The sequence below is a fragment of the Cervus canadensis genome, chromosome 6, assembly GCF_019320065.1.
Source record: "Cervus canadensis isolate Bull #8, Minnesota chromosome 6, ASM1932006v1, whole genome shotgun sequence".
Taxonomy (NCBI): domain Eukaryota; kingdom Metazoa; phylum Chordata; class Mammalia; order Artiodactyla; family Cervidae; genus Cervus; species Cervus canadensis.
This window is the reverse complement of record NC_057391.1, coordinates 17,500,450-17,517,330: the sequence shown is the minus strand read 5'-3', so window position 1 is coordinate 17,517,330 and position 16,881 is coordinate 17,500,450. Positions and strand designations below refer to the sequence as shown.

Genomic DNA, 16,881 nt, shown 5'->3' with positions numbered 1-16,881 from the left:
GCAAGGATGGTAACACTACTTCTTGGGTATAATGTGAACATCCTGTGGTTTTCTCTGAAGGTACTGTGTACTGGTTGACAGTGATGACTTAAGTTTTAAGGAGATTTTTGTTCCTGAGTTCCAGGATCCCAGGTGTGAGAGCTTGATTCATGAGAGATTATGACTCTTTTAAAGTACTTTTTGCTTGTCAGGATTGCTTCTAGAATTTGGATAAGCTGAAAAAGCAGCTAGGGCTCAACTGTGCTGAACATGATAAGGTAAAAATGGTCTACTTTGATGAGCAGATAGCTATTTGATACGAAAATGATCTGAAAGAGGAGCTAATTCAGCTTTGATGAAAATGGAATTGGAAGTATTGAAGGATGAATAGGAATTTGCCAGGAAGGTGAAAGTCCCAAAGGAAAATGTATGAGCATAGTCTCAGAGATGTGAATGTGCATTGCTTATGACAGTTGTCATTGCAGCAGTGAATTGTTGGCAAGACTATCCTTGCAAAGATTGTCCATGAATCTCAAGCCAGGTATCGGAGGTATTAAAGGATGAATAGTTTAAAGCTGGATAGAGTGGAAGAGAAGCTAAGAGGGCTCTGAAAAGGAGGAGAATTGATGAAAACGGAGTTAAACTTGAAAGGATTAAGGAGGCAGTGGACAGAGTGGAGGAGGGATCGACAACTCCAGGGTCTGCCCACTGGGGAAAATTGCCTAGAGTGGAGAAAAGGTTATTAGGAATTGCAGATACAAAGGAACTTTGGTGTTAGGGTATTAACATGAGCTTTTAACAAAGATATTGATTAAAATGAATCAGAGTGGTGTCAGGCAGTAGTGAGAAAGTAAGATTAGGAGCCAGGTACCAAAGACTTCAGGGAATGAGGAGGCATGGCTGAGAGGGGGTGAGTGATTGATAAGAAGGAGTAGAGAATAGTAGTCTTAAGTAGAGATGGCAAAGGTTTAAAAGGACAGAAGAGGTCAGTCTGTTTTATTTCATTTAGGAGATCTAGAGGTCTTTCCTTGGCCAAAGAAGGTGGAGGATAGAGTGTGTAGCAGCTAATAAAATTTTGTAGAAAATAGTTTAAGAGCTGGAAGGAATCCTAGAGACCATCTAGTTTAGTCTATTTGTTTTTGTGGATGAGAAAGTTAAGGTCCAGAAAGAGGAAAGTACTTTCCTGATGTATTATGATTGAGTTCAGAGTGAGTTTAGAATCCCAATCTCCTGATTAGCAGCCCAGAGTTCATTTTATCAAAGGATCTTACAGCTTTAGTGTCTTCCTCTGCCTCACCCTTAGCTCCATTATAGGTCCCAGCCTTTGCTGTCTTTAATCTTCACTGTGACTGTGACTTGTTGTTCATTCGCTAAGTCATGTTCAGCTCTTTGCGACCCCATGGACTGCAGCAAGCCAGGCTTCCCTATCCTTCACTATCTCCCTTGGTTTGCTCAAACATACGTCCATTGAGTCGGTGATGCCATCCAGCCATCCCATCCTCTGTCATCCCCTTCTCCTTCTGCCTTCAATCTTTCCTAGCATCAGGGTCTTTTCCAGTGAGTTGGCTCTTCGCATCAGGTATACAGGTCCTTATCACCACCCTGCAAGGGAACAGTAAGAAATGTGACTGTTTTTGCTACCTAAATTCCTGACATTCACAGACGGTCTGCTTTCCTGTTGGCTTCCTTCCATTTCTTATCAAATGATAATGATTTCTTGATTGTATCTTTCAGGGAAGAACTAACATTTGAGATGCTTGTCCTGGAACCACGTGCCTCTGACGATGAAACCCTTGAGTCTGAGGCCTCCATAGGAACTGCTGATAGCTCAGAAAATGTGAATATTGAGTCTGAAGGTGCCATCTCTGAGAAATCAGGTAAATGAACATGTTAGACCAAAGACTCCAGATTGTTTTGCAGAGGAGGAATAAGGATTCCCAAGCAAAGACAGTCTCTTTCAAGAAGGCCCTTGACCTCACATGAAAAGATGACAAAGTCCTAAGGAGCTGAAATATACCAGTCCTCCTAAAGCGTCTGTATAAATTGTTCATCAGACCAAGCCTTCAGTGTAATATATTTCTTTTGTAATGTAGTGTTTCTTTGTATTTACCACAGAGAAAAGCCAGCAGTCATAGCTCATGTTATCTTACTGACTCATGACCCGTTTTCTAAGGGCAGGTAGTGGGAGCCGTGCCCTGCTATGAGATGGGACCGGACCCAGGGAAGTCTTTAACTGTCTGACGTGTCTCTGCGAGATGTGGTATTTACTACATATTCTGGCAGTGTTGTTTTTTTTTTTTTCCAGTCTCAGTCCGTTCTCAGAACACACTCCATCACCTAGTTCCCAGAACTCAGATTGTGCAGTGGTCACGTCATCATCGACCAGGGCTCGCAGAGCGGCAGGGGCCACCCTAACCACACCCAAACCTTAGCCTAACTGCCTCCCCCTAACCTCCCAGCCCCCGGGTCCCTGGCCCTATTTCGCCTGACACGTTTTCATAATCCTCTCAGGCTCCGGGCCGGTGGCGCCGCCAGCCATGGGGCCTGATCATATAAGGAAAATACTGCGGCCTCATCTGGGGGCTGCATCGTGGACCCGGGGGCGCCCTGTCCCCTACGCCACTCGCTACACCCAACCCTGCAAACCTCCCTGCCCCGCTTCGTGCGCCAGGATCTCTGGCAGTGTTTTAAATGATGGGGATGTTTGTAGGCCTCTTCTAATGGCGTGGTCCCACTCCAGCTTCCTCAGGGTTGATTCTGAAACGATATGGATGGTGTAGAGATGGGTGATGAACTCTTCTTAAATTGTGACTGTGCCCAAAGCAGGTCACCCTGGACCTTCCAGATCTTAGCCCACCCACTTTCACATGTGAGCAGTGACACCTCTTCATCACACAATGATTTGCTTCAGAGAGAACTGTCATTTACAACTTTGGTCTCTTTCTTGCATTAGAGAGAAGCTTAGCCCTTATCTCTGCGAAGGCAGCTGGCAAGTCTGAACCTTCAAGCAAGTTGCGGAAGCAGCTCAAAAAGCAGCAAGACTCACTGGATTCAGTGGACTCTTCAGTCTCTTCTTTATGTTCATCTGGCACTGCATCTTCTCATGGGACCAGAAGACGATTTCAGATTTATTCCAAATCTCCTTTCTACCGAGCTTCCTCAGCTGGTGAGGCCCTCGGGATGGAAGGGCCATCCGGCCAGACCAAATCCCTAGAAGACAAGCCTCAGTTCATCAGCAGAGGAACCTTCAACCCTGAAAAGGGAAAACAAAAATTAAAGAATGTGAAAAACTCACCTCAGAAAACCAAAGAGACCCCAGAGGGGATAGTTGTGTCTGGCCGCAGGAAAACTGTGGACCCAGACTGCAGCTCGGCCCAACAGCTCGCTCTCTTTGGGAATAATGAGTTTATGGTCTGAACTGGCAGATGTGTGTCCCTTATGGCTACAGAGTGGTGAACACACCTCATCTCGGGGCTTCATCACCTGGTCCACAGTACCCACCCTGATTGTGGTCCTGCCTCTTGCCCGAGCGTACAACCAAGACCTTGTGTGCTGCGTCCCGGGCGGGCCTCCTGCCTAAGCGGAAAGTCGTCTTTGAAGCCTGCCAGGGATGGTGCCAGCTGTGCCTTGGCTGCTCTATCCGACTGGAGGTTTCGCTGAACAGAGCGCCCAGGGCCTTGGGGTTTGGGTCAGCTGAGGAGGTCTTTGTGTTGCCTCTCCCTCCCTTTTTCCCTTCCCAGAGGTGAGCGTGGAACTGGGGGGACATTGTGGGCTAGAGGGACCCACTGATTTCTAACATTTGAAGAAAACATATAAACCTTTCTTAACCATGAAAGCAAAATCCTTTGGGTTTATTTTGGGATCGTTAGGAGCTGGTATAGAATATAATTTTCTTCCAAGGATTTGTAAGCAAAAAGCCTAAGCCCTCTATTTTAAGATTTTTGAGAAACACTCCATGTTATATTCTGGGGAAAGTTAAAAAAAAGCAGTTGTCTCCATCAAGCCATCAGAGCATGTTTGAGACCTCTGTGGTTATCCAATGAAGAAGAGAAGACCTGTTTTGTTTTTCAACGATGTTTGATGTCATAATAATCAATGCTGGTTTAACCCCTGGTTAGTTCCTGCCAAATGGATTGCATGGGCCGAAGTTTCAATAGCCATACTGTTCTTATATCCCCTTATCCTAGAATCAGGTTCCTCTAATATTTTTTAAATGTCCCAGAGACATGGTGATCCCTAAACAGGAGGGTTTCATTCTAATTTATCTAGGCCTTTCTCTTTGTATAGATTAAACTGAAGACCATATATGAACCTGTTTATCTGCTGGTGGATTTCCACCATGAGCTCACACAAATGATGTGACCACTTAATCACTTCTCCCCAGGCAGTCACACATAGCACTGCATGAGTAAACGTTACAGAAAGCTGCCAAAAAAGAAAAAAAGAAAAGTTTTTAATATGACCCATCTAGCTTTTATCTTTTTTCCTCAGACCATCAGTATTAAATAGATTTAAAAAAATCAAGGACTACTTGAAGCTATTTTTGTTAATATTCTGGTTATTGAAGTTTACTGTAAATATATATATGTATAGTGTGCATATTTCTTTTTAACTTTATGCTTCCTTCCTCCCCATAGAATTTCTTCCCACAGATTAAGGGCCATTGGATGTGGTGGTGAGAGCCAGATATCCCTGGGTTGAGGGAAAAGTCAAACCATTTTCCTCACCACTGGGTGTCTCCATGAGCTGAGTTATAAAAGCATTTTAAGCTTCTTAGTGTTTGTGGGATTAGAAGTCTGTTTTTGCTATTTATAATATATGGGAAATGAAACATGATGCCCTGTTTGAGATAAATATGTGAAAATGTTTCTTTTTTAAAGTTACTAAATGCATCTTGTCTAACTGCCACATGCACTGTTCTAAAAAAGAGCCTTTACCATCTGTAACCTGAATTTTGGTTATTCTTCCTTTTCATACTTCTTTGAGATGAAGTTATAGAAACCTGAGGACTTTCATTAATAAGGCAGAGTCTCTCCTGTTACACAACAGTGACCCTCATGCCACTGCCTCTTGTGGCTGCTGTCGAGCCCCAGAGGCCAGACACAAATATCATCCCGAGTGGCAGCTCCAGGAAGCAGGCGGCTTTCCTCTCCCTGGTGGGGTTCAGAAATGACCTCGGGAAAAGGAGTCTGTCAGTTTCCAGAATGATGATGGTTAGTAACTAAACATGTTTGATTTTATAGCCTGCAAACATCTGCCACCTTGTTCATGCTGCCTTGAGGAGTAATAAAGGTAAATAAAGTCTGTTAAAATCTGAATTTCAGAGAATCTCCTAGAGCAGAACCCAGCCCCTCAGCATGGTTGTGTCTGCATGGGTACCCCAGTCCCTGTGCCAGGCACAGTCTCTCCCATTATTCTTGGGAAGGTGGTTTTCAGCCGGTGTTGAGTACTCCTTTCCACTTGTTCCAGGACATTACAAAAAAAAAAAAGCGATTACCCCTGTTGAGTAGTTTTCTTTGGCTTAGAGGAATGGCCTGGGAAACACATCTTGGCATACGGTCTCCCTTCTAAATCTTTATGGAGTTTTTGTTTTGTTGCTGTTTTGCAAAATAAGTTTTTGGCAGTTAAAAAAAATAAATAAACTACTCATATAGGTCACTTTATAGGAACCAGGTGATGGATGTTAAGAGACTTTATAATTTTTTCTCAGGGACCTAAAACCTGAATTTGGATAACATTAAATAAATATTTGTTTTTCAGTTGCTAGATTTGTGGATTTCTAGTCATTTAACAAGCTGTCAGAATGGAGGGGTGGGGAAAGGGAGATGCATGGAATGCTAAGAATGGAGAGCAAAGGCGGGACCCTCCCTTTGAAGGAAAGCATGCTGCTGTTCTCTAGAATAATGGGCATTGTTGGCCTGAAAAAGATGAAGCCATAACACTTAACAGCTGTCGGAACCAAGTGCTGTCTCTCCTCTCCTCTCATCTTAACCAGTTATCCTGTGGTTCATGTTATATTACCACAAGCCAATGCTGCATTACAATCACTTATAATTAAGATATTTAACATCTGTATGTGTCAAATGTGTGCTTTCTATTTGCTTCTCCTTTGCTCATTTTCTTTGATCTCAAATGCCTCAAAGGAATCCCATGTGTGGCAGCACAGAGGCAGCCCCTGATTTGGAGCCCATACTCTAAAATGCAGAGCATTCTCTTCTTACCACACCTTCTCAGCCCCAGATACAGCCTGGAGTTTTAATTCTCCCCATGAAAGCCAACATATCCCTTATCATGGAAAATGTAATGGAAGCAGAAAAGTATAATTGTAGGGTCAAAGTGTGTATACACAAAATGAAGTAAATACAGAAAGGATTCAGGAAGGTGACTTGCTTCATTTGTAATGCACTGTGTACTTCCTGCCATTTTAATTATTGTGCCACTCTGGATTTCTGTGAACACAAAGAAGATAACAGCCCAGTATGAGCCTTGTGGAGGCAGAGGGACCTGAACTCAGAGGATGCGATATAAGCGCCCTCCCTTGTCATGGGAGTTAGTGGAGACTTCTGTCTTCCATCACAGTAGGGTTGTTTTCACTGTCAAAGATGGAGGATCCCAGAAGCATGCAGAAAATAGGAGCTCCAGCAAGGTTCTGCAGGCCCACTTCAGTGCCTGTGGGCCACATTTTTCTTGTTTAAACTCTTAACTGAGGAATGTGTACCTTTCACAAGCACTTTGGTGAACAAGAGAGAAGAAAATATTCTCAGGATGTGTTCAAAGCTCAGAGAATTTTAAGAAGGAAACACTCCAGCTGGCTTTCCTTATTCTCTTCTCTCTCATTTTACCCCCTCTTGGTCATTCTGTGTGGACCAACACAGCATCATTCGGTGCTGACAGATATGTTTGTCTACCCATAATTGTGGGACAGCTCCCCATAATTCTGTGACAGTTGGCACTGTCCCCCAATACCATGTTAGCCTTGGTAGTAAAGTTCCTTGGTGGCTGTGGGAGTCTTTCTCAGGGCTTCCCTGATGGATCACATGGTAAACAATCTGCCTGCAATGTGGGAAACCTGGGTTCGATCCCTGGGTTGGGAAGATGCCCTGGAGAAGGGAATGGCAGCTCACTCCAGTATTGTTGCCTGGAGAATTCTACGGACAGAGGGTACAGTCCATGAGGTCGCAAAGAGTCAGACACGACTGAGTGACTAACACTTTCACTTTGCTATCTTTCTATGCCCCTAAAATACTGTTTACCCACTTTTCTCTGGAACTGCTCCCACGTCTTATCTGGTGGTAAAGGGCAAAATAGTGACTACGGAGGTGGATCTATTAGGGCTTGTTGGTCTCTTAGTTGAAACTGTTGTCAAAAAAGCCGCACTGAGGGGTCCATCACCTTGCTTTCCATCCATACTGAATGCCTATTTATCATCCCTCTTAGGTCATGTAAAAGTTGCACCTTTGGAACCAAGTAATTGTATTTACTAAGGGAAAGGTGTGGACTACAGATAAGTATTATATTAATGAATTTAAAGTAATTTATATAAATATACTGAGTGTAAATTTATAAGAGACTATCTATTGTAAAAGGACATAGCCTGTGAAATATAATATCATTTTACTGTTTAATAGAATAATTCTATACAAAGAATGATTTGTCTCACCCACAGAACTGATTACATTCCTGATGCAATCAACAGGCACTTTGTAATTTCCTTTTTTTTTTTTTTTTTTGGCAGGGGGTGGGGCTGGGGCCATCAGTTGTATAAAGTGCAGTTTGTGCCACTCAAAATACACACTGTATGGCTACACAGGAGCAGCTTGACGGACAGGTCACTCCATGGACCATTAAAGAACAAAGCTTCCAGAAGCAGCAATACGTGTGGTTTGTTTTCTGACCATCCTGGCTCCCACCCCAACTCACTCCAGCCTGAACCCAAGGAATAGCAATGATTTTTGATAAAGTTCTCGTGTTTTGTTTTTTTTTTAAGCAAAGGACTGAGCCCCAATTGATAAAATACAGAGATGGTAATTATTGGAAACTTAATTTAGCTCAAGTGGAGGTGAGATTTCAAGTTGTCAGTTTTCCATAAATGCTAAGTTGTCAAGACTTCATTTAATCAATTTAGAGATGGGGTGCAGGGAAGAAAATAAATCTACATTGAGGATCTTCAGCAAAAAGGCATAGCTGCTAGTAAAGGGCCCTGGTGTGTCCTTTTTTGTTCTGCCCCTGCACTTGCATGACTTGGGCAAGGTCATTTGTCTTCAGTCTGGAATGTGTTCCCTCCCCCAGGTTTTCTCTGGGTAACTCCTACTGACTCTGAGGTCATAGTGTAAAAGGCATTTCTACTTGGAAATTTCCTGTTCCCCGTCGAACTGGCTTAGATGTCTTGTGTTCTCAATAGCGGCCAGTGTTTGTGACATCAAAAAACTGACGTTAGCTTCCCAAGGCAAGACGGGAACCTATCTTCTGACTCTTCGATCCTCAGCACCTAACAAAAGGTGCCCACACTTACAATTTGGATGAGAGAGTTGAATGTGATCAGGGGTTCTCAAATACCAAACCAAATCTGAAGTGAAATTGAAAAAAAAAAAAAAAAATTGTGATCAATTTATCCCTAATGTCAAATTTATTCCACTTAAAAATTCTGAGATCATCCTTTCCATTTTTTTTTACATTGTTTACATCTACAGTTTGCATTGTCTACATGATAACATAATAAGAGTAGTGGATTGTTTAAGGTTTCCTCAGTTGGCTAAATTGGAGAAGGCAACGGCAACCCACTCCAGTACTCGTGCCTGGAAAATCCCATGGACGGAAGAGCCTGGTAGGCTGCAGTCCATGGGGTCGCGAAGAGGCGGATACGACTGAGTGACTTCACTTTTGCTTTTATGCATTGGAGAAGGAAATGGCAACGCACTCCAGTGTTCTTGCCTGGATTATCCCAGGGACAGCGGAGCCTGGTGGGCTGCCGTCTATGGGGTCACACAGAGTCAGACACGACTGAAGCGACTTAGCAGCAGCAGCAGCAATTGGCTAAATAAAACATAGTAATGCCATTTTTGAAAGTTCCCCCTGTGATAACTAAATCTACAACAGACCTTTCCGATTATGAAGAAAGAGCAGAAAGTTGTAAGGAGACACAGATCAGAGCTTTTGCTTGTTAAATAATTGTTCTTTCTCCTAAATTGGATAACAGTACAGCATCTTAGAGCCAGGGACATAACCATGAACATGGATGAGACACCTGTAACATCTATTGGATCTTGTGAGGCATAGACTCCAACAAGCATGTCACTTCCCAGTTCTGTGGGGCCATTTATCCCTCATTTGACAAGTGTTGACTGAGCACTCTGGTTGGTTGGGGTATACTGGTGACCAAAGCCCTTGCACCCTATGGAGTTTGCATCCTAGTGAGGAAAACCAGTGGTGTCCACCAGATGGAGACTAGTCATCCACAATATCTGGGTCCCACTGTCAGTTTTTATTAATCTGAATGGTTGCTTCTTGGCAACTTGTGAGTCTTTCTCTGCCCTTCCTACATCTAAATACTCCCTTAAAGGTAGAAGTAGAGTGTCTCACAAATCTGAAAACTGCAGTTGAAAAGAAAGGCCCAGATAGGCCCACACAAGCCTACCTCTGTGTGCTTCATAGCCAAAGACGTTTCTGGCACCGAGGGCAGAAAAGAGTTTTCGTAGTATACCCTCCCCTAGCACTGGCCCTAAAGACTTTGGGGTAGAGCTGTTACCCATCTGAGTTTCAGTAGGGCCAATTTACAGCAAAAGGTTGAGTAAATCCTAGGATCAACTGAGAGCTGTATTAGGATTACAGAAGCCGCTCAGTGTATTTTAGATGCGAAGGACTTGAGATAGGAATTAGGGGCTTAATGTAAACATTGGAAGAAGTGGGGAAGCAGGTCAGAGAAAGCTCCCACTGAAGGTCAAGAAAGCCAGCAGTTGTGAATCTTTTAAAGCTCCTGCAACTCTCAGGAAGGTTGCTGTGAAATTGTCTTCCCACACATTTGGCTGTGACTGCGTCCAGAGATTAATGGCTTCTCATTTCCTTTACAAGTCTCACGTGAGTGCCTGTCTTCTACTAACAAACCATAGGGGAAGGGGATCCTGACAGATGAACTGACTGGCATCTTTGCAATGATGATAAGACCTTAAGAAGGGCCATGGGGCGGGGTGAGGGGGTGGATGCTGGGTTGGCTGCAGATAATTAAGTTTATCTACAACACCACACTTAGGGCAGGAAGCAAAGAAGAACTAAAGAGCCTCTTGATGAAAGTGAAAGAAGAGAGTGAAAAAGTTGTCTTAAAACTCAACATTCAGAAAACTAAGATCGGGGGCGGTCCTAAGATGGTGGGGGAATAGGACGGGAGACGACTTTCTCCCCCACAGATTCAATGAAAGATCATTTGAACGCTGAGCAAATACCACAAAACAACTTTTGAACACTGGCAGAGGACACCAGGCACCCAGAAAGGCAGCCCATTTTCTTCTAAAGGAGGTAGGACAAAATATAAAAAGAGAAAAAGAGAGACAAAAGAGTTAGGAACGGAGACCTGACCCGGGGAGGGAGTCATAAAAGAGAAGTTTCCAAACACCAGGAAACCCTCTTACCGGCGAGTCTGTAGGGAGTTTTGGAATCTCAGAGGGCAACATAACCAGGAGGAGAAAATAAATAAAACCCACAGATTACATGCCTAACTGCAACTCCCAGTGGAGAAGTAGCCCAAACACTGGTGTCCACCACCAGCAAGCGGGAGCTGAACAGGGAAGCAGGGGCTGCATTGCTTAGGGTAAAGCACCAGGCTTGAATACCCTGAGGGCAATCTGAGGGAGCTAACGTGAGATAGCAACCCAAACCATGGGATAGCCAGAGAGAGAGAAAAAAAAAAACAGAAAACTTAGCGGTGAAAAGCTCTAACCTAAGCCACTGCTGGGCCGCTCACAGAACAAAGGACTGAGCAAATACCAGAGGAGAGCTAGCCAACCGCGGACTGTCCCATCCTTCACTGGAGGCACGGAGACAGGTGGGCGACAGCCAGAGCCGGAAGGCAAGGGGCAAACTCGGCCCCAGAGACGACATCCTCTACCAAACTGCGAGCAGGCTCCCAGTTGCTAACCAAGTCTTCCTGGGATCCTGGACGGTTGACATCCACCAGGAGGGTCGCAGCCAGAGACCAGCGCCCCAGAAGAGACACACGGCACACCTGAGATGGTGCTCCCGCTGTGCACCCAGGAAACCGAGTGGCTGGGACGGGGGAGGTGATAAGACGCACCACCCACCTGGGGAGTGTGCGCTCACCAAGCACCTGGTCCCTGAGCTGGTCGGACCTGGGAAGGGCACAAAACGCAGGCCCGACTGAGTCTGTGTCTTTGTGGTGTACCCGAGAACCCGAACCTGAGCGGCTTAGCCCTGGGAAGTGCACGCAACCCAGGGCCCACCATAGACAGTTTCCCTGCAGAGCAATCTGGAGCCTGAGCAGTGTAGACTGGGAAAGCACACATGCTGTGAGCGGGGCAAACCCAGTGTGGCCCAGTCACTGCGAGCACTCCCCACACACGCCAGTGACATTTGTTTCCAATGTTCCTCCCTCCCTGCAGCACAATTGAATGAGTGAGCCTAACTAAATGACCACCTTCGCCCCCTTGTGTCAGGGCAGAAGTAAGATACTGAAGAGACTTGCAAACAGAGGAAGCCAAAATAAACAAAGAGGGAACTGCTTTGGAAGTGACAGGTGCAACAGATTAAAACCCTGTAGTTAGCATTGGCTACATTGGAAGGGACCTATAGTATATAGACCTATAGACCTTGAGAAGTATAAGCTGTTTCAAGGAACTATCTGAAACTGAGATGACCCCATACTGCCCCCAAGAGCTCCAGAGAAATTCCTAGATATATTTGACTATTATCATTTTTTAATTTAAAAATTTTTTAAGTTCTTTATTAGTCCTTTAATTTTCATTTTTGAAACCTACTATTACCTTGCAAAAAAAAAAAAAAAAGACCCTGTTTTTAAAGCAAACTTCATATATTTTTAAAATAACGTTTGCAATTTTTTTTTAATATTGTATTTTTGAGAGTCTAACCTCTACTCTAGATTTTTAATCTTTGCTTTTTGGTATTTGTTATCATTTCTGTACCTTTAAGAATCCAATCTTCAGTACCCATTTTTACTTAGGAGTGTGATTACTGGCTTGATTGCTCTCTCCCCTTTTGACTCTGCTTTTTCTCCCCCAGATCACCTCTATCTCCTCCCTCCCCCTTCTCTTCTGTACTTAACTCTGAATCTCTTTGGGTATTCTGGGCTGTGGAGAACACTTAGGGAACTGATTACTGGCTAGATTGGTCTCTCTCCTTTTGACTCCTCCTCCTCTCCTCCTGGTCACCTCTATCTCCTTCCTCCCTCTTCTCTTCTCTATGGAACTCCGTGAACTTCTCTGAGTGTTCCAGACTGTGGAGAGCAAATAGGGAATTGATTACTGACTAGATTACTCTCCCCCCTTTTGATTCCCCCTCTTCTCCTCCTGGTCACCTCTATCTCCTTCCTCCCTCTTCTCTTCTCCTTGTAACTCTGTGACCCTCTCTGGGTGTCCCCCACTGTGGAGAATCTTTTCACCATTAACCTAGATGTTTTATCATCGGTGCTGTATGGATGGAGAAGTCTTGAGGCTACTGTAAGAATAAGTCTGGAAGCCAGAGGCAGGAGGCTTAAGTCCAGAACTTGAGAACACCAGAAAACTCCTGACTCCAGGGAACATTAATCAACAAGAGCTCATCCAAAAACCTCTGTACCTACACTGAAACCAAGCTCCACCCAAGAGCCAACAAGTTTCAGAGCAAGACATACCAAACTAATTCTCCAGCAACGCAGGAACATAACCCTGAGCACAAAAATACAGGTGGCCAAAAGTCACACCAAACCCATAGGACCCTCAAAACTCACTGCTGGACACTTCATTGCACACCAGAGAGGAGATCCAGCTCCACCCACCAGAACACAGACTCAAGCTTCCCTAACCAGGAAACCTTGACAAGCCACTCGTCCAACCCTACCCACAGGGAGGAACCTCCACAATGAAGAGGAACCACAAACTTCCAGCATACAAAAAGGCCACCCCAAACACAGCAACCTAAACAAGATGAAAAGGCAGAGAAATATTCAGCAGGTAAAGGAGCATGATAAAAGCCCAAATAAACCAAACCAAACCAAACCAAACCAAAGAGGAGGAGATAGGGAGTCTACCTGAAAAAGAATTCAGAAAAATGATAGTAAAAATGATCCAAAATCTTGGAAACAAAATGTAGTTACAGATAAATAGTCTGGAGACAAGGATTGAGAAGATGCAAGAAAAGTTTAACAAGGACCTAGAAGAAATAAAATAGAGTCAATAATGAATAATGCAATAACTGATATCAAAAGCACTCTGGAGAGAACCAACAGTAGAATAAATGAGGCAGAAGATAGGATAAATGAGGTGGAAGATAGAATGGTGGAAATAAATGAAGCACAGAGGAAAAAAAAAGAATGAAAAGAAATGAGGACAACCTCAGATACCTCTGGGACAATGTTAAATGCCCCAACATTCGAATCATAGGAGTCCCAGAAGAAAACAAAAAGAAAGGCCTTGAGAAAATACTTGAGGAGATAATAGTTGAAAACTTCCCTAAAATGGGGAAGGAAATAGCCACCCAAGTCCAAGAAACCCAGAGAGTTCCAAACAGGATAAACCCAAGGCGAAACACCCCAAGACACATATTAATCAAATTGACAAAGGTCAAACACAAAGAACAAGTATTAAAAGCAGCAAGGGAAAAACAACAAATAACTCACCAGGGGATTCCCATAAGGATAACAGCTGATCTTTCAATAGAAACTCTTCAAACCAGAAGGGAATGGCAGGCCATACTTAAAGTGATCAAAGAGAAAAACCTACAACCCAGATTATTGTACCCAGCAAGGATCTCATTCAAATATGAAGGAGAAATCAAAAGCTTTACAGACAAGCAAAAGCTCAGAGAATTCAGCACCACCAAACCAGCTCTTCAACAAATGCTAAAGGATCTTGTCTAGACAGAAAACACAGAAAAGTTTATAAATTTGAACCCAAAACAAGAAAGTAAATAGCAATAGGATCATACTTATCAATAATTACCTTAAATGTAAATGGGTTGAATGCCTCAACCAAAAGACAAAGACTGGCTGAATGGATACAAAAACAAGACCCCTATATATGCTGTCTACAAGAGACCCACCTCAAACCTAGGGACACATACAGACTGAAAGTGAAAGGCTGGAAAAAAATATTTCACATAAACAGAGACCAAAAGAAAGCAGGAGTCGCAATACTCATATCAGATAAAATAGACTTTAAAATAAAGGCTGTGAAAAGAGACAAAGAAGGACACTACATAATGATCAATGGATCAATCCAAGAAGAAGATATAACAATTATAAATATATATGCACCCAACATAGGAGCACTGCAATATGTAAGGCAAATGCTAATGAGTATGAAAGGGGAAATTAACAATAATGCAATAATAGTGGGAGACTTTAATACCCCACTCACACCTATGGATAGATCAACTAAACAGAAAATTAACAAGGGAACACAAACTTTAAATGACACAATGAACCAGCTGGACCTAATTGATATCTATAGGACATTTCATCCCAAAACAATCAATTTCACCTTTTTCTCAAGTGCACACGGAACCTTCTCCAGAATAGATCACATCCTGGGCCATAAATCTAGCCTTGGTAAATTTAAAAAAATTGAAATCATTCCAGTCATCTTTTCTGACCACAATGCAGTAATTAGTTCTCAATTACAGGAAAAAAAATTAAAAATTCAAACATATGGAGGCTAAAAAACATGCTTCTGAATAACCAACAAATCATAGAAGAAAGCAAAAAAGAAATCAAAACATGCATAGGAACGAAAATGAAAACACAACAACCCTAAACCTATGGGACACTGTAAAAGCAGTGCTAAGGGGAAGGTTCATAGCAATACAGGCTTACCTCAAGAAACAAGAAAAAAGTCAAATAAATAACCTAACTCTACACCTAAAGCAACTAGAGAAGGAAGAAATGAAGAACCCCAGGGTTAGTAGAAAGAAAGAAATCTTAAAAATTAGGGCAGAAATAAATGCAAAAGAAACAAAAAGAGACCATAGAAAAAATCAACAAAGCTAAAAGCTGGTTTTTTGAAAAGATAAACAAAATTGACAAACGTTAGCCAGACTCATTAAGAAACAAAGGGAGAAGAACCAAATCAAAATTAGAAATGAAAATGAAGAGATCACAACAGACAACACTGAAATCCAAAGGATCATAAGAGACTACTACCAGCAGCTCTATGCCAATAAAATGGACAACTTGGATGAAATGGACAAACTCTTAGAAAAGTATAATTTTCCAAAACTGAACCAGGAAGAAATAGAAGATCTTAACAGACCCATCACAAGCATGGAAATCGAAACTGTAATCAGAAATCTTCCAGCAAACAAAAGCCCAGGACCAGATGGCTTCACAGCTGAATTCTACCAAAAATTTAGAGAAGAGCTAACACCTATCATACTGAAACTCTTCCAGAAAATTGCAGAAGGTAAACTTCCAAACTCATTCTATGAAGCCACCATCACCCTAATACCAAAACCAGACAAACATACCACAAAAAAAGAAAACTACAGGCCAATATCACTGATGAACATAGATGCAAAAATCCTTAACAAAATTCTATCAAACAGAATCCAACAACATATTAAAAACATCATACATCATGACCAAGTGGGCTTTATCCCAGGAATTCAAGGATTCTTTAATATCCGCAAATCAATCAATGTAATACACCACATTAACAAATTGAAAGATAAAAACCATATGATTATCTCAATAGATGCAGAAAAAACCTTTAACAAAATTCAACATCCATTTATGATAAAAACTCTCCAGAAAGCAGGAATAGAAGGAACATGCCTCAACATAATAAAAGCTATATATGACAAACCCACAGCAAACATTATCCTCAATGGTGAAAAATCGAAAGCATTTCCCCTAAAGTCAGGAACAAGATAAGGGTGCCCACTCTCACCACCACTATTCAACATAGTTTTGGAAGTTTTGGCCACATCAATCAGAGCAGAAAAAGAAATAAAAGGAATCCAGATAGGAAAAGAAGAAGTAAAACTCTCACTGTTTGCAGATGACATGATCCTCTACATAGAAAACCCTAAAGACTCTACCAGAAAATTACTAGAGCTAATCAATGAATATAGTAAAGTTGCAGGATATAAAATTAACACACAGAAATCCCTTGCTTTCCTATACACTAACAATGAGAAAACAGAAAGAGAAATTAAGGAAACAATTGCAATGAAAAGAATAAAATACTCAGGAGTATATCTACCTAAAGAAACAAAAGACCTATACATAGAAAACTATAAAACACTGATGAAAGAAATCAAAGAGGACACAAATATATGGAGAATTATACTGTGTTCATGGATTGGAAGAATCAATATTGTGAAAATGACTATACTACCCAAAGCAATCTATAGATTCAATGCAATCCCTATCAAGCTACCAACGATATTTTTCACAAAACTAGAACAAATAATTTCACAATTTGTATGGAAATACAAAAAATCTCGAATAGCCAAAGCAACCTTGAGAAAGAAGAATAGAACTGGAGGAATCAACCTGCCTGACTTTAGGCTCTACTACAAACCCACAGTCATCAAGACAGTATGGTACTGGCACAAAGACAGAAATATAGATCAATGCAACAGAATAGAAAGCCCAGAGATAAATCCACGTACCTATGGACACCTTATCTTCGACAAAGGAGGCAAGGATATACAATGGAAAAAAGACAACCTCTTTAACAA

The 16,881-nt window shown here is 42.3% G+C and overlaps 1 protein-coding gene and 2 non-coding genes across 13 annotated transcripts in view; 1 reads left to right on the top strand and 2 right to left on the bottom strand.

Annotated features, from left to right (window-relative positions):
• The window catches only part of MYO9A (myosin IXA), a 236,254-nt gene extending 230,509 nt beyond the window's left edge, over window positions 1–5,745 (top strand). For all 11 annotated transcript variants that reach the window (XM_043470964.1, XM_043470963.1, XM_043470968.1 and 8 more), the window contains 2 exons: window positions 1,714–1,856; window positions 2,933–5,745. In XM_043470964.1, the coding sequence (XP_043326899.1) occupies window positions 1,714–1,856; window positions 2,933–3,396 (607 nt within the window). In that variant the 3' untranslated portion in view covers window positions 3,397–5,745. The remainder of the gene's footprint in view (window positions 1–1,713; window positions 1,857–2,932) is intronic.
• On the bottom strand, window positions 2,282–2,364 carry LOC122444451. Its single transcript, XR_006270283.1, has one exon.
• On the bottom strand, window positions 2,440–2,582 carry LOC122444459. Its single transcript, XR_006270290.1, has one exon.
• Window positions 5,746–16,881: the final 11,136 nt, after the last annotated feature.